We start from the raw sequence: 22,911 nt of genomic DNA, 5'->3' as shown, positions 1-22,911 counted from the left end.
CTGTTGCTCAGCATGAGCTGGAAGTATATAATGATAAGCTCAGAGTAGTGTATGTCAGAATCTATCTGTAACCGTCATTGTCTTTGGTATATTCCACATTCCTGTGGTCTAACCTCACCTGCTTTATGTACAACTGTATCACACCACTGACTTGTACTGAGCTCACAGTTAAGCGAAACCCTGGTTACCTATCTATCTCTATCTGTCTGTCTGTCTATATATTACCTTTTCCAAGTAATTGAAAATGTTTTCCTCTAAGATGTCAGTAACGTCAGCCCTTTAACCAGCACCCATCATTTAGGCTGTTTACCCACTTCATTATGTTTATTTGCGTTATCAACTAATCTAAATTTCTTCAGTGTGTCAGTCAAAATTATGCAAAACTCTTATATTTGTCTTGCTAAAATCTAGATACAGGATGTCTCCAAAGTCAATGGTAGGTATTCTACCAATGTAATTTATTTAAAGGAAATGGGGTTAGTTTGTCTTCACTTGTTTTGGTAATCCCCACTTCATCTTCTGTGTTAACAAACAGCCTTTTAATATTTATTGACAAGTCAAAAATTCATGAGATGTACCACTTTTAGCTAGATGAGGCATACAGTTTTTCTGCATAGTCAAAACATTCTATCAAAACAATAGAAACACCTTTTTTCCATTTATTTAAGAAGTCTTTTATATCCTCAGAGTGAGTTCTCATATCTTTGTATTTTCACCTAGAGTAACACCATTATAATTCATTCTGGGGTGCCTGGATCTTTAGGAGGTGTACATTCTTTCTTGGCTTTTTCCTCTTCTCTTCCTGGTAGGTCTGTGCTCACTAACACAGACATGATTTGGCCAGTAGATGAATATTTTCGTCTGGCAGTTCACAGAGTACTATTCAGGGACTTCTAAGTAAACCTGGGGCTAGTTCTCATAAGAGTTATTATTTACACTTTGGTAATAAATATTTGCTTAAGTTGGTCATGAATAAATAAGTTTTTTAATAAAAATAAAAACTTTTATTACCATTTCATTAGAACAGACATCATTCATTTTTAATTCCAATGAGAGGGTTTTCTTTTGTTTTGTTTTTAATAATGCATATCACATTCTATCTTGCCCTCAACCTGCTCACTAATTAAATGAGTGGTTTGGACTAAATGATCCCTGTGACATAGTCAAATTCCAGAATTATATGATTCTAAACTTTGAGAAGGAAATAAAATTTAAAATAACTGTATAAAATGGATGGCTAGTGGGAAGCAGCTGCATAGCACAGGGAGATAAACTTGATGCTTTGTGACGACCTAGAGGGGTGGGATAGGGAGAGTGGGAGGGAGGCTCAAGAGGGAGGGATATGGGGATATATGTATACCTATAGCTGATTCACTTTGTTGTACAGCAGAAACTAACACAACATTGTAAAGCAGTTATATTCCAATAAAGATATAAAAAAATAAAATAAAATAATTTTAAAGTTAAACCACAACACACACACACACACACACACACACACACACATGCACACACACACCACACCTGTGCATGTAAAACTGATGAAATCTGAATAAGGTGGCTGGATTGAATCAGTGTCAATTTCCTGCTTGTGATATTGTACTATAGTTTTTGCAAGATATTTCCATTAGGGAAAACTGGGTGAGGATATATTGGATATCTCTGTATTATTTCTTATAAAAATGTGAATCTATGATTATCTCAAAATGAAAAGTTAAAAAAATAAAACCATAGAGTGTTATAACAGGACATTGGAAGCAAATAGGTCTTGCTTGTCCATATACTAGCTTAAACGGATTAGTTAACCTTTCTGAAACTCAGTTTCTTTGTCAGCCTTAAAGTGGGAATATGAATTCCTACCTAATGGGATTATTGGAAGGATTATATGAGATAGTGTGTGTAAACATCTCTTATGGTTCATACTCCATGATAGTATTCAGTAAATGTTGGTTACTTTCCCCAGTGCTGCTTCTCTTCTCTGGAAGAGAAGATAGGACAAACAGCCTTGCTGCAGGTCCCCTAAAAAGAGACGACATATGACCTGAAGCTGAAGACAGTTTAGAAGCATACATTAGTGAGATGAACCCCATAGCAGTGTAGTGAGTAATGCTGTTACATAACTTTCACAAATCACCAGGCAGATCAGCTAACATGGCTTGGCACCGTTTACCAATAAAATAAAATAACAAGGCAGCTTCCAAACCCAGCCCGAGTCAGGGAGTCCCGACACAGCAGCCAGAGTCAAAATCCAGAATGACTACATAGGCCTTGGAGCTTTGGCGTTTCAGTTGACTCAGACATGCAGTAAATCCGTATAAGTGGAAAAAAAACAAAAACGATTTCTCTCTGGCTGGCCCCCTGAATAATTGTCCCCGAGGGTCCTAGAGAAGCTTTCTTTCCCTTGCAAAAGTCCTTAATCATGTCTCCCAAATATGAGTTTTCCATGCAGCTGCACAGATGAGGACTAGGGAGGGACTAAGGAAAATAGACATGTCTTGGTCCCGAGGATGTGACTGTTGAGTGAATGGCCAAGATGTGTCTCCCACATGTCTCCTAAAATGTTTAGAGTTTCCCAGGGCTCTGTCCTCACCTTTGATCTGATGAATGTTTTTGTCAGTGAGTTGGATAGAAACACAGAAGGTTAAGCCCACCAGATTTTCGAATGATACCGAGGTAAAAGGGAGTCTGGGGGCAGAATTACAATTTTTTAATGATTTTGGCAGGCTCTAGGGCACTGAACTGATCACGGTAAGTTGTAATTTAACAGGGGTAATGTTAAAGCCTGCACTTCAAAATCAAAAGCAGAAGTATAGGTTAGAAAAGGCTTAGATTGACAAGGGTTTTTTTACGAAAAAGTTGTAGGGATTTATTGGACTACAAGAAATGTATGAGCCAACAGTATGCTATGGTTGATTAAAAAAGAGGTTGAGGACCAGAAAAAGGAAAGTAATCTTTCTACTTTACATAATTTGCACTAGTTAGACAATACTCTTTGTGTTGTATTCAGTCTAGGTCCAAATTTAAGAAAGATATTGACAGATTCAAATTGGTCACTAAGGGAAGGAAGGAAAAAGGAGGGCCAAGTTTTTAAAAATCCCCAAACTATATTGTTTAAAGAATGATTGCAGGAAAATAAGGATACTCAGCTATCTTTTAGTTACCATATGGAAGAAGAGTAAACTTGTCTATTTTGCTCTGAAAGGCAGAAGCAGGATTAATGAGAGTTCATGGAAACAGATTTTGGCTCAACAGAAGGAAGAATTTTCAAATAATTACAACAGTTCAGTGACAAAAAAGACTATTTCATTAAATTGTGAGCCTCCTGTCACTGGAAATATTCAAGCTAAGGCTGGACGACTGTCTCAGGGATTCTGAAGGCTCCCAGCACTGAAAAGAGCTTGGGGTGGGTGACCTTTGAGATCAGTTCTAACTCTCATAGTCTATGATTTAAGTAAGAATGAATGCCAAGGCTGCTTATGACATGCCAGAGCCACTTTTTCAACTCTTGGCTCTGATTCTGACCAGCTGTGTGACCTTCAGCTAAGAAATTAACCATTTCTTCTTCCAGTTTCCTCATCCGTAAATTGAAGGAGCTGGATTTAATGATGCCTAAGTTCTCCCCAGCACGTCTGTCTCCTTGATCATCCTCATAACTACAGCATGTTGGAAAAGTAGAGTTTGAGCTGATGCCTGCCATTTTTCTAAGTCAGCTTGCAGGAGAGGGCCGAAAGACCAAAAACCATTGTTGATTCTGGGGGCGATGGAACTAACTCTCAAGTTCTTGTTGGCAGGAGCATGGGTGATTATGATCCCAGAATTTATTCCCATGGGATCTGTGGCAGGAAGTAGATTAAATAACTGAAAATCTGGTTTCTTTCAAACACCTGTACATTCTGGCTGAGTTCAGCAATGCCTTTGCAAACAACTTAGAAGAAGTGAAGATCATATGAGCATTACAATGTAGTTCTGTCCTTTACAAAGCAAACCTTTGTCTTTATTTCCTTAAGGATCTGGCAGTTTCTATTGGACTTTGTTTATAATCATGAGAACCAATATCCATAAAGCAACTTATTACATGACAGATAGTGTTCTAAAAGTTTTATATAAATTACTTTAATCCATTTATAATCTAAAAATCTAATGATGAAATCAGTGATTAGGTCCTATTTACCATATGGAAGAAGAGTAGTTTAAATCCAGTGTAAGTCTGGCTTAATGGTAGAGTCCAGAATGGAGATTCATGCCCTTATTCTTTTAAACTTCATTACTGCTGTTCAATGACTATAATTTCCTTTATGGTCCATTTGATTGCTAATACTTTTCTTCTCCACCTATATTAAGGTGCCTCATCCTGTGCCACTGCTGCATTCTAGCTCTTCCACTTCTTCCTTGACTTCTCTCTGGCTCCCACATCATTGCCTCCAAATCTCATTTCTTCAGTTATTTTCTCCTAAGGTCTTTGAAAAGCAACCATCAGGGGGAGTGTCATAGTTTTCTTTACATATATATGTATATAGCTATAGATGGTATGGCCATGATTTCAGATACCTCCTCCGGTTACTGAGGTCAGCTAGGGAAGAAAGAAGTAAACTGATGCTTCTTGTAAGGACTTGAAGAACTTAAACCTCATTCCCAGGCTCATGGGTCTGGCAATACTCACTCCATCTAAGTACCACATTTTCTTCCATCTCTTTGTTTCCTTAGGCTGGAAATGAAAACAGCTGTTAAAAATAAGAGCACATGAGTCAGTTTTGAATCTCAATGTAGTAATTACAGTTTCCATCTCAATTGGTATAGTTCCTCCCAGTGTACTGAGCCCCATATCACAGCCCCCTTATTGTCAATTTTATACCAAGACCTTAACTTGTGTTTTCCAAACCTCTGAGATTAAACACTAAATCAATTGCCTAACCAAATAAATAAATAAATAAATGACAAGGGAGAAAACACTTCAATTTGAAAACCTGATTCTTGGGACATGCCCTTTTTCTGATTTAGATTTTAACTAAATCTTTATGTTGATATTAGAAATGTCAGTTACTGTTCCACATTTTTGAAGGTGGAGCTTCTGGGCTTCATGGTATCCTCAGTGTGAAGAATTTTGCTTGTACTCTTATAGAGGCTATTCCTTGAGTTGTATTTTCTCTTTTCCAAGTTCCTGAGGCTTATGACCTAGTAAGCCAATCTCAAAAGAGTCATCTACAATCCATTAATTGATTGTCCCCTTTTAGAGCAGATTGATCCTCTTTTAGTTCTGCTCAGTCCCCAAATCAACCATTGAGTCCTTGACTGAGCAATCCCACTGTCTTAAAGCTCTGAAGGTCCCCCCCAGTGAATCAGCTGCCTTCAACTGACCTATCTAATATTGCCCTATTAATACAGATCATATGCTATTAGCAAGAGAACTTTGTGTCCTATTGGGGGAGAAGCAGGAGGCAGGAGACTTGACCCTTTCAGTCACTCCACTTTGCCTACTTTATTTCCATTTTCTAAGATTTTATTTCTTTATTGTTAGATTAGATTATTTCTAAAATTCATTTCCCTGCTAATATTTCTCTAATTTGGTTATCACTGTCTCCTCCATGAGCTAGTTTTATGTGATGAAAATTCTCTTGGTCAGTTTGGGCTGCTCTAACAAAAATACCATAGTCTTGGAAGTCCAAGATCAAGGCAGTGGCAGATCCAGTGTCTGGACAGAGACAGAGAGAGAGAAGAGAGAGAGAGCAAGAGAGCGAGCCTTTTCTTATAAGGGATCTAAGTCCAACATGAGGGCTCTACCTTCATGACCTAATTACCTCCCAAAGCCTCCATCTCCAAATATCATCACATTGGGGATTAGGGTTTCAACATATGAATTTTAGGAGACACAAGCATTCAGTCCATTGCAGAAATGAAGATATTTGCATGCACGGTATGATTTGTGGAATTCTAGGAAGGCCATTTAGCACACTTAAAAATCCTATATCATTAGGTATCCATTCCTTTGTGGTAGGATATTACCTCTCAGATATAACACCTTTTAAAATCCAATATGTTTGGAAAGGCAAATCAAAAAACTAGTATGTGAGGTAGTATAGTGTAGTGCTTAGAAGCAGGCTCTTGTGTCAAACTATCTGAGTTCATACCCTTATTGGTATATGACCTTTGGCAATTAATTCACCTTTCTGTGCTTTCTGTGCTACAGTCTCCTCATCTACAAGCTGGAGATGATAATAGTACTCACCTCAGAGGTTTTTGTGAGGTTTCAATGAAATATGTAACATGCTTAGAAGAACAGTATCTTGCTCTATGTGTTAGCAATTATTATCCTTCATTTGTATAAATCAGCCTATTACGTTGATGTCCTTTTGACATAAAGTTGATATCAGATCACAGAGAAATTGGAGTTTTATTTGGGAAACTGGGAGGGGATACCTTGGGTACATGAGGCACTTTGAGGAATAGTCTGCCTTACTGAGGTGTTACAGTTGGTGGCATAAAGCCACTAAGTGCCTGGGTGTCTGAGGGAAATACTTACAAGAGAGATAAAGGGGGATAGATTTGCTTCTGGTCATAACCAGCATGTCTAGTAACTGATAGAATTAGTCAGCTGGTATAGTGAGCAAGTCATGTGATACACACCTGCAAATGAATTTGGAATTCAGTACTTGCTTAACTTTTTTGTGTCTCATAATTCTATCCCTTGTAATAGTCAGGTAATGCTAGGTCTCTGAACGATGGAAAAATATAAAATAAAGTGTTTTTGTTTGCTAAATGCCCTTGCCTCTTTCTTTTAGATTACATGAAGCAGACGACATTTGAAGTCCAAGCCTTTTTAGAAGCTGTGCAATTCTTCCGACAGGAGAAGGGACACTATGGCTCGTGGGAAATGATCACTGGGGATGAAGTCCAGGTAACATGGGGCTCAGAATTTTGGATCCTATTCTCCATCTGAGTGGTAGGAGGTCAGGGTCATAATAAACAAGCAAATTTAAAAAGTTGCAAGCATGGAGGATGTGGTTCCAAAGGCCATTTCTCTCATTGTCTAGAAGCGTTTGATCAGCAAACTATTGGACACCTTCTCTAAAGACCTCCAGACCAGGCACTAAATAGGGCAGCCCAAAATACTGCAACTGCAATGGAAGAGCTACTTCCAGTTTCTTTCTGGAAAATGCATATTCTCTCAAATGACCTCGTGCTTCCAGACTAGAAGCAAATGTGAGCAGTGTGGCATAGTGCAAAGTGTGTGGTGGGGCTTTAGGTCAGAAGACTTGGGTTAAAGCCTGCCGACCTTATTTAACCTCTTTTAGTCTCAGGTTACTCCTCTGAAAAAAATAGGAATGACAATGTTTGTGTTGCAGGGTTGTGAGAATTAAATGAGATGTTGTTGGAAAAGTATTTGGCAAATAGCTGTCTTTATCTATGGAATGATTTATAAATGAAGTAATTAAAGGAAACAAATTTTGAAAGCATTAGATAGTTTTCTATATGTTTCGTTTACCTTTTCTGGTACTTTATTCCCTGTGGTCCAGTATAATTTCCCAAGACCCTGATTAAATGTCAGTCATAGGCTATGTGTCTTGGTTGGTTTGGTACCAGGCACTTTGTTACAAATCTCCAAGGAGACTGTATTTCATGATGTGACCTCATCCTCCATAAGGACACCAATCACACAGCTGATTCAGCCAGGAAGAGGAGGCTGGGTATGGGCATTATTTAATTAAAGGCATACAGGGTTCAAGAATGCTATTCTTTAATTTCCCCTCACATCCCAGAATAACAAGTGTGAAATTTGTTATTAGGGAACAATATTTGGAAGATGCCAGATGGTGTCTTGCCTTTGTATGGTCATTAAACATCTAAAGCCAGAAACATTTTCTCATGGTAGTGGGCTGTTCTTTACTGTTTTACCATATGACTCAGAATCTTCTCCTCCTCCTTTTCCCCCTTCTTTTTCTTTTTTTTTTTTTAACATCTTTATTGGAGTATAATTGCTCTACAACGGTGTGTTAGTTTCTGCTGTATAACAAAGTGAATCAGCTATACATATACATATAGCCCCATATCTCCTCCCTCTTATGTCTCCCTCCCATCCTCCCTATTCCACCCCTCTAGGTGGTCACAAAGCACCGAGCTGATCTCCCTTGTGCTATGCGGCTGCTTCCCACTAGCTATCTGTTTTACGTTTGGTAGTGTATATATGTCCATGCCAGTCTCTCACTTCGTCCCAGCTTACCCTTCCCCCTCCCTGTGTCCTCAAGTCCATTCTCTAGTAGGTCTGCGTCTTTATTCCCGTCCTGCCCCTAGGTTCTTCAGAACCTTTTTTTTTTTTTTTTTAGATTCCATATATATGTGTTAGCATACAGTATTTGTTTTTCTCTTTCTGACTTACTTCACTCTGTATGGCAGACTCTAGGTCCATCCACCTCACTGCAAATAACTCAATTCCATTTCTTTTTATGGCTGAGTAATATTCCATTGTATATATGTGCCACATCTTCTTTATCCATTCACCTGTCGGTGGACACTTAGGTTGCTTCCATGTCCTGGCTATTGTAAATAGAGCTGCAATGAACATTGTGGTACATGACTCTTTTTGAATTATGGTTTTCTCAGGGTATATGCCCAGTAGTGGGATTGCTGAGTGGTATGGTAGTTCTATTTTTAGTTTTTTAAGGAACCTCCATACTCTTCTCCATAGTGGCTGTATCAATTTACATTTCCCACCAGCAGTGCAAGAGGGTTCCCTTTTCTCCACATGCTCTCCAGCATTTATTTGTAGATTTTTTGATCATGGCCATTCTGATCGGTGTGAGGTGATACCTCATTGTTTTGATTTGCATTTCTCTAATGATTAGTGATGTTGAGCATCCTTTCACATGTGTGTTGGCGATCTGTATATCTTCTTTGGAGAAATGTCTATTTAGGTCTTCTGCCCATTTTTGGATTGGGTTGTTTGTTTTTTTGATACTGAGCTGCATGAGCTGCTTGTAAATTTTGGAGATTAATCCTTTGTCAGTTGCTTTGTTTGCAAATATTTTCTCCCATTCTGAGGGTTGTCTTTTGGTCTTGTTTATGGTTTCCTTTGCTGTGCAAAAGCTTTTAAGTTTCATTAGGTCCCATTTGTTTATTTTCTTTCTTTTTTTTTTTTTTTTTTGGTGGATTCTAAGCTCATTTATTTCCCATCCTGAGACTTACTCAAGAATTTTAATCAATTCTTGGTTTCTGATATTTGGAGGAAGCACATCCGCTTATACATCTGAGAGGATTAAGGACTAGCCATACGTATGCCAAAAAGAAAAACGAAAGCATAGGGGAGGCTGAACCATTTGCCATTGATTGGCCTGTTATATAAACATGCATGTTTAATAGATATACCAGTATTAAAATGCCATTGTATGGTACTTTTTATGTTCAGATCCTAACTCTGTTTGTTTTATCAATCTCATGAGATGTGTAGAGCAGTTATTATTTCCATTTTGTAAATGAGGAAACTGAGGGAGGAATATAGCGATTGACTTGCCCAGTTTTATTCATTCAACAATTATTTATTGAGCTGCTATATTCCAGGCACTATGCTGGGTGCTAGTGAACCAGAGATGGACAAGGCAGCATGGTCCTTGCCTTGTGGAGCTGATTGTTTTGGTCACATGCTAAGTGGATAAATGGCAAAGGAAATGATGGCTTCCGACTTCTGGTCCAGTGAAAGATCAACATCAACCATGGGACTATACCAAGTTAAACAGTTATTTAGCTCCTTGAGTTTAGCTAGGGTACTTAATTTTTTCTTTCATTTGAAATCTCACATCAGCTCACATTCCTTCACGACTGCATTGAAAGCAGGTACTAAGTCCTTTCTGGGAGTTAAGTATTGAGTTTGTTTTCTTTTGTTGACTTTCTGCTCTTTACTTTGGGCTGATAGGTGTGAATTGCTGTAAGGTGTCAAAGAATGAAATGACTCATCCCTTGCCATCGTGGTGAAGCAAGACATACCTAGAAACATCCAGAGAAAAAGGCAGCCTTAGAAGTGGGTGTGGGTACATGTGTGGGTCTGTTCATATATGGACATCATAAAGCATTAGCACAAAGCAGTCACAGGAAGGTGCTAATTTTACTGTATAGAAAAATACCTTAAAGGGGAAAACAAAACAAAACAAAAACCAGAGAAGAAATCAGTAAAATCTGGAGTTATCCAGTGACCCAGTATGAAGTTTTGCTCCCCCAGGAATCTAAGTTTCTTTGGTGAAAATCACGGACTCATAAGATGTGAACACTGGAAGGACATTTCAGGATCATTTGTCCAGGACCCTCTAGGCGAGAGAAAGAACATTCGGAGAAGTTGGCCCAAGTCACAAAACCAGTCTGTGACAGACATGCATTTTGAGCCATGTCAGGTGATCCTTTAAGAAGCTGGTAAAAGGAAATAACTTTCAAGACTTTCCTGTGTGGGGCCTGGTGAGGGTAAGCTTCACTGTAACCGCTTGCACGTGGAGCTGAAGCAGTGTCTGTCCTACGACCCACAGAAAAAAGAGGTCAGCGCCCCAAAGAAGCTACCAAGTAGTTAAAGAAAAGGGCATAGCATAGCTGAGTTTGAGAACATGACATCTTTTGTTTAAAGCACTGAATTTATTTGCATTTTTTTTCATGTCTGCTAAGAACTTAATCATAACATTGTCCTAACCCCTTCTACCCTAGGGGACTGTATTTAGAAGATTTTCAGCATTGTTACATTATTATCTTCATAGTAATGACTCACACAGCAAGTATGGCATGCCCTCGTGGTGATGGTTATTTTAGGCAAGTGTCCAGGCAAAGCAAATATCTTAGAATAACTTGCCTGACAGACTATTAAGGTGAAAATATTTGTACATCAGTAAAAGCATCAATATATTTTCTACTTAATAAAAAATGTGTCAGATGAAGTCATGAGGGAAAGCATTTTGTAAAATGTAAGTACAAGCTATGTGGTATACTTATTATTTGCCTTTAAATTAACCAGATGGGCCAAGAGAACAACTCAAAATTCCCACAGATCAGGGTGGTTTCAAGACCAGAAGACTATCCAGATTTTTTTAGGCCTTGTCCATAAGTTGTCTTTTGTCTAATGACCTTGAATGTGACCCGTTTAAATGGATTCTTTCACCCATGGTTGCTGAGTAACACAAAGGGCACAAGGCCAACGACCTGATCAGACCATGGGGCCAGCCTCAGGAAGGAGGGCAGTCTCTCTGGGCCTCACACCTTCCTCACAGCTGCAGCATCTGGAAGGTAACACGTGGCGTGGCCTTCAGGGAGCGGGCCTGCGTTTCTAGGTTTCGATCAACCTAATGCCAGGTTTGGTTTCTTACATGTGTGGTGGAATTTTAAAATCTCCCAGTTAAATCCCAGCAATTAAATTTACACACACCCCCTTTTTTAAAGCACGAGAGATATCTTTAGATTCCTTATGGTAAAACTCAGTGGATTCTATTCTGAAGAGGGAAGGTTGGGGAAACTCCTTCATTAGTATGATTGGTTTTATTAGATTAGCTACTTTCTTTCTGATAGCCCCAGGGCTTTGGACCCTGCTCATGGAGGGCTGACCAAGGTAGGGAATCTCAGAGCAGATCCTGGGCAGGTGAGGATCCTCACAAGGTCAGGATGTGGTGGGGCTGACGTTTACAGGAGGAAGAGCTGCTGGGATGAGACAGAGTTGGCCTCTGCCTGCCCCAGAGCTATTCCCTCATCACCAACCCCCTACCCCCGCTTCAACCCACTCCCATCCCCCTCCTTTTTTTTCCAGACATATTTCCTTTCCAATCCCTTAAGTTATAAAATAGAACCAAATTTCTTGGAACATTGTATGGGAAAGACTAAAAGAAAACTATAAGCCCACCCAAATGGAATGTTCTTTTTCTTTGGACGGTATAACATTTTCATCTTTCAAATCCCTTTCACGCTCGTGCTCAGATTCAAGCCAATCTCTGCAAAAGGATGAATTTGGACAATTATTATGATTCTTGAATTTAATACTTTTAAACTAAGACAATATTTCCCATTGATTTGAAGTTCTGGCTTCAGCGTCCTTACTCTCTCAGCCCACTCTCCCCATGCCAGCACTTCCATCACTCTTGGGCAAATGTGTTCCAAACAAGAATTTACTCCACTGGGCAAGATGAGGTTCATGAATTATTGATTATGTACTTGAACCTGATTTTTGGACTTGCTGATTTCTATGGAGTTTGCACATGTCAAGTTCCTCTTAAACTCCTCAAAAATGCTGGTTCACCTCTTGACTGCCCCCCGAAAGTGGTTAAGAAAAGTAAAAACATTCCCCAACAATGAATTACTAGGACTAGTGGAAATCCTACCCCTATTATAGTCTTTGTCACACCCGAAGTTCCACATCGCAGATGATGGAACCCCACTGGCTGCACCGACCCGCAGGCTTCTCTCCTAGGAGCCCACAGGGAGACTGGGTGACTCGCCCACCTCCACCCTGTTCAGTTCAGCTGGACTCTTACATCCCGCTGTAAACAGAGCCCTGGTGAAAGGCAAATCTAGTGAGCTCATGAGCATTTCCACTAGCATGAGGCTGACCAGTGACCTCAAAGAAAGTTTTGCCCAAAGCTTAATTTGCGTTTTTATGAGAAGGTCAATTATTTTGGACAAATATTATTTTAAATTCATAGAACAGATGTCCAATGAGTCTCTACTTTTCTGCCTGCCTCCATTCCCCAGATTACTCTTGTTCTGTTATAAATCTTGGGTTGCAGCCTGATATTGAAAGTTGAGCTGTGAGCCCCAAAACTCATGGTAGATCTAAATCTAAATGACAAAACTGCTCCAATTCCTGTAGGGGAGTGAATATGAAGAGCAAGGACCAGTGTTACATGGAGCATTATGTGTGGACATGTAGATCACTGCTCACATTCAAAAGAAACATTTTCATTGAGCCAAGCAAAATTTTAGGAAAGACTTGGGACGAATATTTTTTAAAAAACACCCTGAAAACTGTAGACAACCCCCGCCCCTATTCTACTCATCCCACCAATGTCCAGTTGTTCCAAAGTATTTGTTATTCCCTTCTTTTTCTAAACTTTAAAGAAGATGGAGGTGGGGTTTAGAGCGCAGTAGGGACAAAGAGCAGATCCCAAGAAAGCTCCAGGGGAAACGATGATCTCAGGGGATACAGACAAGAACTCAAGCCACCAAAACCAAGGCTGACCCCCTTCACAGTTTTGCTAAGGATACCCTTATCTATAATTGAAGTTCCCCCTCTTATCCTAAATGGGCTAGATTCTTCTAGTTTGACTAGTAGAAGTTTGAATTGAGGAATTTGTCCTTTCCAATGGGAAAATGTCAACAAGCGTGACTGTTCCTTGCAGATATTTAAGAACGTTTACCATCTAGGATTGTCTTCCTAGAGATTTCTGTGGCCTCAGACCCAGAGTTAAACTATTAACCTAACGGATTTCATGTAGCGCAGGACAATCTTATGTAGCCAGGACGGGGGTGGCCAGTTATGGCACCTTCAGTTAGCCTGATGCTGAGATTTTGGCGTCACCAACTAAACCAGCTCTGAGGCTCTCTTCCTCTTGACAGATCCTGAGTAACCTGGTGATGGAGGAGCTCATGCCAACCCTTCAGACAGACATCCTGCCTAAAATGAAGGGGAAGAAGAACGACAGAAAGAGGGCCTGGTTCGGTGTAAGCAATGATTTTGCTCTGCAGCTGTGCTACTCAAAAAGAACATTCCTTTCCCTTCTCTTGTTAGGGTTTTTTTTTTCTTTTTTAATACGTAATTCCTTCCCTGGGTGGAGAACTGCCCAGTCTGCTCAGTCTCACTTACATGAGAACTAATCCAAACAGACTCAAACTTTGAAAGCCAAATTAGAATGTGTGTGCCGTTTTGTTTATGTTGCGATTGTCTGCAATTAACCCGCCCACCTCTACTTGACTCCCTCAGGTGCTGACGCACGACAGAGCCCCGATTTATGTGTTGTTCTCTGTTGCAGCTCCTCGAAGAGGCCTACAACCTGGTTCGGCATCAAGTTTCAGAAGGATTAAGTGCATTGAAGGAGGAATGCAGGGCTCTGACGAAAGGCCTGGAAGGCACCATCCGTTCAGATATGGATCAGATTGTGAACTCAAAGAACTTTTTAATTGGAAAGATAAAAGGTCAGTGGAGATAATCCATGCTCCTACAAACTAAATAAGCTGTGTATCTGAGGCTCCATCACATAGTGAGAATTCCTAGTTTCAGAGGAGAATTAAACGAGGGGCTTGGAAGGAGATGATAACACTTGAAATAGGAGCGTGCTGGTGGTACTCTCAAGGGCCTCCGCATGGAAACTTCAACGACACAGGGTGGAGGAAACGTTGCTGCTTGCCTTGTAGTGGTGCCTGTGTATCCTGATCCTGCACCTCTCCCGTGGTAGCACTTCTTATGCCAAATTGTAATGGCTCTGCTCCTGCCCTCTCCCTGCTGTAAGCTCTCTAAGAGCAGGGCCATGCTGCTCTGGTTCACTCAGGTATTCCCAGTGCCTAGTACCATGCCTGGTATATGCAGACTCACAGTGAATATTTGAATCAGTGAATAATGGATTTTCCTTTAACAGGAAAAAAACTTTTGGCTTAGAGTCGATAAATCTGGATCCTACAGATCTTCCTCCACTTAGATGGGGTTACGTGCCAATAAACCCATCGTAAGTTGAAAATGCATTTAATACATCTAACCTACCAAATACCATAGCTTAGCCTAGTTACCTTAAACACTCTCAGAACACTTATATTAGCCTACAGTTGGGAAAAATCATCTAACACAAAGTCTCTTTTATAATAAAGTGTTGAATATCTCATTTAATTTATTGAATACCGTACCAAAGGTGAAAAACAGAAGGTTGTCTGGGTACAGAATGGTTGTCAGTGTATCGGTTGTTTACCCTCGTGATGCGGTGGCTGACGGGGAACCGTGGCTACTGACCCTGCCCAGCATCACGAGAGAGAATCTTACTGCTTATCACTAGCCCCAGAAAAGATCAAAATTCAAAATTTGAGGTACAGTTTCTGCTGAAGGCCAATTGCTTTCACACCACTGTAAACTTGAAAAATCATAAGTCAAACCATCCTAAGTAGGGAACCGTCTGTAGTCCCAGCTCTAATGTTAGCTGGTCACGTGTGCTCAGGGAGGTCACTCGACTTCTATGTGACTCAGTGTCTTCCTCTGAAATCACAAGGGCCCATGAGATTGGGGTCAGCAAACTGTGGCCCTTGGGCCAAAGCTGGCCTGCCACCTATTTTTGTAAATAACATTTTATTGGAAGACAGCTGTGCCCACTCATTTATGTACTGGCTGAGGCTGCTTTCATGCTACAAAGGCACTGTTGAGTTGTTGGAACTGAGACCTTAGGGGCGGCAAAGCTGAAAATGTTCAGTATCTGGCCCTTGAAAGAAAGAAGTTTGCGTGTTTCCACACAAGAGAACTTAGATGACCTCTGAGGAATCCTACAGGATAAAATTCTATGGTTCTGCATTCCTACATCCCAGAAAGCACACCACACTGAACATCATTTCAGAGGGAAAGCATGCCGGCTCATCTCTGATTGTTTATCAGCAGCAATCTTCTTATATAGTCAGTTTTCAAATTATTCACTCACTCATTCATTCAAAAAATAGTCACTAAGTGCTTTCTGAGCAAGGCGATGGAGCTTTAGCAGTGAACAGGGAAGACACAGTTCCTGTGCTCAAGAGACTTAGAACCTAATGGGATTTTCTGCTTGGTGGATTATCCTCTGCACTTCAGGCCCTGTTCATACTGCAGCCCAGCTCACTCCAAGCCCTTCTAACAGGTCCTCCTGAGAGGAGGTTGGAGGAGGCATAACTAGAGCAAAGGAGTGTGTGTCTGAATCTGTTGTTTATCTGTTCAGGTGATGCCTTCTAAAGCTAGATATAAATTAACTTCAGAGTGTTTTCTGTTTCCTATTATCCAGGTCTCTTATTCCTTTATTAGCCCAACAGATCTAGAGTTGACTATGTATTGAAATGCTTTATACAGCTTAAAACTGCCAACACCCAACTCCTGTGCCCGGATACATTCTTGTTGTCTGGAGCTGAGCTGAGCCTAACAGTGGCCATTCTCATGGCCTGAATTAAACCGGTCTCTCTTTCTCTCTTGCCTAAATCTCTGTGGCTCCAGCATATTTCACATAAAATGGAAAAATATTCTGCCCTCGACTAGTTTTTGCTTCCTAAAGGAAGCCTCGAAAGGAAATCGTGATCAGGTCTTTTTAAAACGGAATATCAGAAACACATGGTAACCAGGCCTCTGGTTCTCTCCCTTTAAAACAAGAAAGTGCACATCAGGCTGCATTGATAAAGGACTTTGGATTTCAAAAAAAAAAACTTTGGGAGTATTAAAGTAGCAATCTCTCCATTTCTTCCCATATGACTCTTGAGAGTGAAGCAACTGGCTTAAGTTCTGCCCCACAAACACTGACTCATTTAATAAGCATTTATTCTGCTCCTGCTGAATTCAAGGTCTATGAAGAGTCAAAGAAGAAGACATGATTTTACAAGTAGAAGAGGATAAAAAGCATGTCACAGATACTGAAACAGAAGGAAAAATATTATAAATGCCATAAAAGAGGCAAGAACAGAGAGCACAGCGGTTCCTAAGCAGGAACCATTTCGACTTCAAAAAACCATGTGGGCTCCTCACAATGAGAGTACTGTTTTAGTGTCAGTTGATGGGAAAGAATGGTAATGCTAACAGGTATAGTAAGAGCTAACAGTTACTGAGTACTTCCAGAGGGTCACATAGGGTTCTGAGCACTTTGAACACAGTGAACTCATTTAATCCTCACCATAACCCTCAGAGTAATTACTCTTATGATCCCCATTTTACAGATGAGAAAACTGAGGTAGAGATTAAGTAATTTGCCTGAGATTCCAAAGGTAGAGTGTGACAGTCAGGCCAAACCCAGCCCCCAGCTCCAGCATTTTCTCTCTTAATCACTCTGCTCAACTGAATTAATGTATGGCTCTTGAATTAATGTGTCACAACACATGAATCATTACAGCAGCATCTCTGCATCCTTGAAAAATAGCAGAGCATACCTGTGTGGGTTGTAAAATTTATTCGATCATTAAGGAAACACCAGCAGACCATAGTTCAGGAAGCTGTGTGGTGGTTCCGGGCATTAGGCTGTCCTGAGTAGGTGAAATTTAAACTTGGCCTTGAAGAGGTGAGGAGGATGTTTACAAGCAGAGGTGGAGGAAGGAAGGCACAGGTGAAAGGAACACTGAATAAAGGAACAGAGAGGGGGCTGGAGCACATGGTGGTACATATAGGCAAGGGGGGATCAGGCAGAGAGGAGCATGGCCTTCCATGACCCCTCCCTGTGCCTCTCTCTGCCCCCATGCAGCAGGGGACATCAGCCAGCTGCTAAATCTTTTCTGTATATTACCTGTGTTCATGATTATTCTGAAATTTCAATTAGACACTTTTCAAATAGTTCTTCTCTTAGAGTTAATTTATAAATAATTCATTCATCTTCCTGGCAAACGATTTTGCATTTTGGTATCAAGTAAGTTATTTTTAGGAGTCATAGATTGTTTCATATTTGAATCATACAATAGAGAAAGGGGTTTTTCCCTAGTAATTGTATGACCTGGTTAATATTTTATATATCAAATATTTATGAGTTACTCATAGTATCAATAGTATTGGTCATCTCCGATTCTCAGAGTAAGAGGCAGTCTGATCCTCTGTAACTCTGTGAAATATTTCTGCAAATTGAAATAAGAATGTGGCCATTTGTCTCACCATAAGCAAGTTATTTGCCAATAAAAATAAAGAAATACGTTTGAATTATAATTCTGGATCTAAAAATTAGGGTGTGACCTTGGTTGAATCAGCTAACATCTCCAGGCCCCCTTTTTCCCATCTGTAAAATGAGGGCCTGGACACTGAGATGAGTTTGTACTTCTTTGATCCCGTACAAGGTTAGGTGACTTAAAGAGTTCCACAAAGCTAGACTTCCATCCACAGAGTGAGCTCAAGCCTCTTCCAATTCAGACTTCCTTTACTGCATTGCTGCTTCCAAACCTGGTTAATCATGAGAATCAACTTAGCACTTAAAAAGAAATGCAGATTTCCATGTTGTATCCAGACTTACTGAATCGGGATCTTTACTATGCTCCTCTTTTTGACCCACCTCGTAGAGAAATGGAAATAAAAACAAAAATAAACAAATGGGACCTAATGAAACTTAAAAGCTTTTGCACAGCAAAAGAAACCATAAACAAGACCAAAAGACAACCCTCAGAATGGGAGAAAACATTTGCAAATGAAGCAACTGACAAAGGATTAATCTCCAAAATTTACAAGCAGCTCATGCAGCTCAATAACAAAAAAACAAACAACCCAATCCAAAAATAGGCAGAAGACCTAAATAGACATTTCTCCAAAGAAGATATACAGATTGCCAACAAACACATGAAAGAATGCTCAACATCATTAATCATTAGAGAAATGCAAATCAAAACTACAATGAGGTATCACATCACACCGGTCAGAATGGCCATCATCAAAAAATCTGGAAACAATAAATGCTGGAGAGAGTGTGGAGAAAAGGGAACACTCTTGCACTGTTGGTGGGAATGTAAATTGATACAGCCACTATGGAGAACAGTATGGAGGTTCCTTAAAAAACTAAAAATAGAACTACCATATGACCCAGCAATCCCATTACTGGGCATATACCCTGAGAAAACCAGAATTCAAAAAGAGAATTCAAAATGTTCATTGCAGCTCTATTTACAATAGCCAGGACATGGAAGCAACCTAAGTGTCCATCATTGGATGAATGGATAAAGAAGATGTGGCACATATATACAGTGGAATATTACTCAGCCATAAAAAGAAACGAAATTGAGTTATTTGTAGTGAGGTGGATGGACCTAGAGTCTGTCGTACAGAGTGAAGTAAGTCAGAAAGAGAAAAAGAAATACCATATGCTAACACATATATGTATGGAATCTAAGAAAAAAAAAAAGGTCATGAAGAACCTAGAGGCAAGACGGGAATAAAGACACAGACCTACTAGAGAATGGACTTGAGGATATGGGGAGGGGGAAGGGTAAGCTGTGACAAAGTGAGAGAGTGGCATGGACATATATACGCTACCAAACGTAAAATACATAGCTAGTGGGAAGCAGCCGCATAGCACAGGGAGATCAGCTCGGTGCTTTGTGACCACCTAGAGGGTTGGGATAGGGAGGGTGGGAAGGAGGGAGGCGCAAGAGGGAAGAGATATGGGAACATATGTATATGTATAACTGATTCACTTTGTTATAAAGCAGAAACTAACACACCATTGTAAAGCAATTATACTCCAATAAAGATGTTAAAAAATCAATCAATCAATCAATCAATCAAACGGCAGTATTTCCTCTGGGAAGTAAGAGTATGGTTACATTTTTTTTTTAATCCCTCTTTATGATTTTCTGTACTCTTTATGTTTCTGTCACTAAGCATGTCATCCTTGATTATCAGAAAAAATAGCGTGTGTTTTAAAATTGGGGGTGGGGATGGGAGGCGGGGTGGCAAACCAATTGGAATTTGTTTCCATTTGCCCCACAAAAAGATGGTACTTGAGAAGCGGGGAGGGGAATTGAATTATATCGACTGATTAACTCTTAGAAAAATGAATTAAAACTTAATAAAGTGTGTTTTTAGAAGACAAACTATGAATTTATAATGATGATGATTGATAGGAAATAGATGGGTCATTGGCATTTTCTCTTTTTTGTAATAGGCATTATATATTCATAGGGACCAAGCAGAAAAATGCATTTCATCCCAGGGGAGAGGTAATCTTGGGGAGGGGAGAGATTCTCCTTGTTCCAATTCTCAAAGAGAGATTCTCTTTGATGGTTTTCCATTCTGGTGAGTGCTGGCACAGGACTCACTGTGTTGGTCTGTCTTGCCCATTTGAACTTGCCTTGGCTGTTAAATGGCTCTGTGGGGCACTGTCCAGCCTGGCCCCACTCCAGTGCCTCTGAATCCAATTTTGCCATCACTCACAGTTTTCTGGCTATTTCCTACCTCAGCGATGGTGGCTCAGCCAGCAGAGAGAAGTTGTGCAGAGAGTGTGCAACCATTCCTGGCATCCATTCTGGAGGAACTCATGGGACCGGTGAGCTCAGGATTCAGTGAAGTACGCTCACTCTTTGAAAAAGAAGTGGATGAACTTAACCAGAACTTTCAGACCACCAAAGACAGTGCCCAGCTAAAGGAGGTAGGATACGAAGCCAGGGAGTGGAGTGTGAATGGTCTGCCTGGGACTGCCTTTCTGTGGGTCTTTATCTGCATTCATTCATTCTTTCCGCCCTCCCTCTCTGAAAAAGAAGTGGATGAACTTAACCAGAACTTTAAGACCACCAAAGACAGTGCCCAGCTAAAGGAGGTAGGATACGAAGCCAGGGAGTGGAGTGTGAATGGTCTGCCTGGGACTGCCGTTCTGTGGGTCTTTATCTGCATTCATTCATTCTTTCCTCCCTCCCTCTCTCCCTTCCTTCTTTCCTTCCTTCCATTCAGCTGCCCTTCCATCTAGCCTTTCTGCGATTCATTCAAACACATTATTCATTCATCCATTCATCCATCTATCTACCTGCTTTCCTTTATTAATGGTTTTCAAGTTGCAAAAATAATAACATGCTTGTATAAGGTAAACAATATACAAAAATACTTACATAAAGGCAAAATTAATCACCATCACCCATACCCACCTAATTTTAGTCCACCCCCAACACCTAAGCCGTCTCCACTTCCAACTCCCTGAATTAACTATATAAATAGCTTAAGTATGTGTTTTCACATGCTTTTTCCTTGTTCATACAAATATATACACGTATATCCTCATTTATATAAATTTTGTTTGTTGGTTTGTTTGCTTCCAAAAGTATGGACTCATGATAAAAACCAATGTTTCTCAAAGTATGGTCCTTGGACCAGCATCATCATATGGCTGCTAAAAATGCAAATTCTCAGGCCCCACTGATGATTTACCAGATCAGAAACTCTGGGGTAGGGCCCAGCAGTCGGTTTTCACAAGACCTCCAGAGGACTTGATGTATCCTAAAACTTGACAATCACTGACAGACATAACTGGGCAGCTTTGTTTTACACTTGCCATATCACGATGGACATCCCTACAAGTCAGTGGATAAAACCAGACACCTCTGTTTCTTTCCCTTTCTTTTTTTTTAATGCATACATACACAAAATTGTATATAAACAAGATCATTTGTAAATATTTTGAGGTTTCTTATTGTAGTCTTTTTTTGAACTTAACTTTACTCTCCCTCCTCCCCCCATATCCCCTCCCTCCACTCAAGCAACTAGTGTTAACAACTTAGCATATGCTATTCTGTGCTTTTCTCCATGCTCATATAGCCTATAAAACACACACATTTTGTAGGCTATGTTTTTTTAGGTAGTTTGCTCTTAGAAAAATGGGATTATATTATATATACTGCTCTGCTTTTCAGTTTTCTCATTCAAAAATACCTCATGAAACAATTTTTAAGTTAACTGTTCTAGCTCTAAATCATTTTTTGTAATAACCGCATAATATTTCATGTACGAATACACCATGATTTATTCAATCATCCAAATGTCGCTAGCGCCATGAACACAGCTGCAATAAATAATCTTGTTATATATATTCATTTACTTTGATGCTTTTATTTCTATGGGATAGATGCCTAGGACAGGATTGCTAGGTTGAAAGGTAGGAATATTTCTCATGTTAACTGATGTTTCCATTTGCTTCCCAAAAAAAGAATTAAAATTTTAAAATTCTACCAATTGTACATGGCAGAGGACTTTCTCCTTTATATTCCCGTCAGCATTAGGGAATCACTTGTTTAACTTCTGCCAATCTTACAGGAGCAAAGTGGTAACTGATTGATTTTTCCTCTCCTGTCTGTTTAATTGATATTTTAAAAAATAGACACATTGCAAATTATATGTCAAGGGGCAAGTTTTACTGCATGCTTTTGATCATTAATTCTACTTCAGTGAGGTTCTCCAGAACTCACTTCTTAAAGGGAGTAATAATTTCCTTTTTCAAGCACAATGAAAGTGGGTCCTTGTTAAATTCTTTTTTTTTTAAATAAATAACCAAGTTTCTGTATCTTTTTAAAATTAATTAATTAATTAATATTTATATTTGGCTGTGTTGGGTCTTTGTTGCTGCACGCAGGCTTTCTCTAGTTGCGATGAGCGGGGGCTACTCTTCGTTGCAGAGCATGGGCTGTAGGCGCACGGGCTTCAGTAGTTGTGGCATGCAAGCTCAGTAGTTGTGGCTCGCGGGCTCTAGCACGCAGGCTTAGTAGTCGTGGCGCACGGACTTAGTTGCTCCGCAGCATGTGGGATCTTCCCAGACCAGGGCTCGAACCCGTGTCCCCTGCATTGGCAGGCAGATTTTAAACCACTGAGCCACCAGGGAAGTCCCCTTGTTAAATTCTTGTTTAGAGAAATCTAGAACTCTAGATTTATCTCTTTTCTGTGACCTGAAACTCAGACAGCACATCCTGTATTGTTCACAATCACCCTGTTACTGTGTTACTCCCCAGTTCTCCCTAGGCCTCCATTTTCAGCACCTTTCTTTCTGTCTTCTCTTTCTCCACCCACCCTCCTGTTTATTCTAGATCTCCAATATTCAATTTTTTAAATTACTTTTAAATAAGCTTGGAAAATAAGATGCATTCTGTTGGCAAAAACACTCATAGTGTAAGACTATGTTGATAATACTTGAGGTCTTTAGTGGATGAGGTCAGTTGCTGTCCTCTTGCTGGAAGTTGTATGGCCTCATCGATCAAGTTATCACTTGTACAAACTAGAGGAGGGGGGACCTCAGGTTTTAAAACTGGATACCTCTTCTA

General features: G+C 40.0%; 1 protein-coding gene across 1 annotated transcript in view; it reads left to right on the top strand.

Moving 5' to 3' along the window:
- The window catches only part of NIBAN1 (niban apoptosis regulator 1), a 159,749-nt gene that overhangs the window by 121,518 nt on the left and 15,320 nt on the right, over positions 1–22,911 (top strand). Inside the window, exons 6-9 of the mRNA XM_068541397.1 lie at positions 6,777–6,892; positions 13,564–13,668; positions 13,977–14,139; positions 20,074–20,261. Coding sequence (XP_068397498.1) covers positions 6,777–6,892; positions 13,564–13,668; positions 13,977–14,139; positions 20,074–20,261 — 572 coding nt within the window. The remainder of the gene's footprint in view (positions 1–6,776; positions 6,893–13,563; positions 13,669–13,976; positions 14,140–20,073; positions 20,262–22,911) is intronic.

The sequence above is a fragment of the Eschrichtius robustus genome, chromosome 3, assembly GCF_028021215.1.
Source record: "Eschrichtius robustus isolate mEscRob2 chromosome 3, mEscRob2.pri, whole genome shotgun sequence".
Classification (NCBI taxonomy): Eukaryota; Metazoa; Chordata; class Mammalia; order Artiodactyla; family Eschrichtiidae; genus Eschrichtius; species Eschrichtius robustus.
The sequence above is the reverse complement of the archived record's forward strand: the minus strand, read 5'-3'. Positions and strand labels throughout refer to the sequence as shown.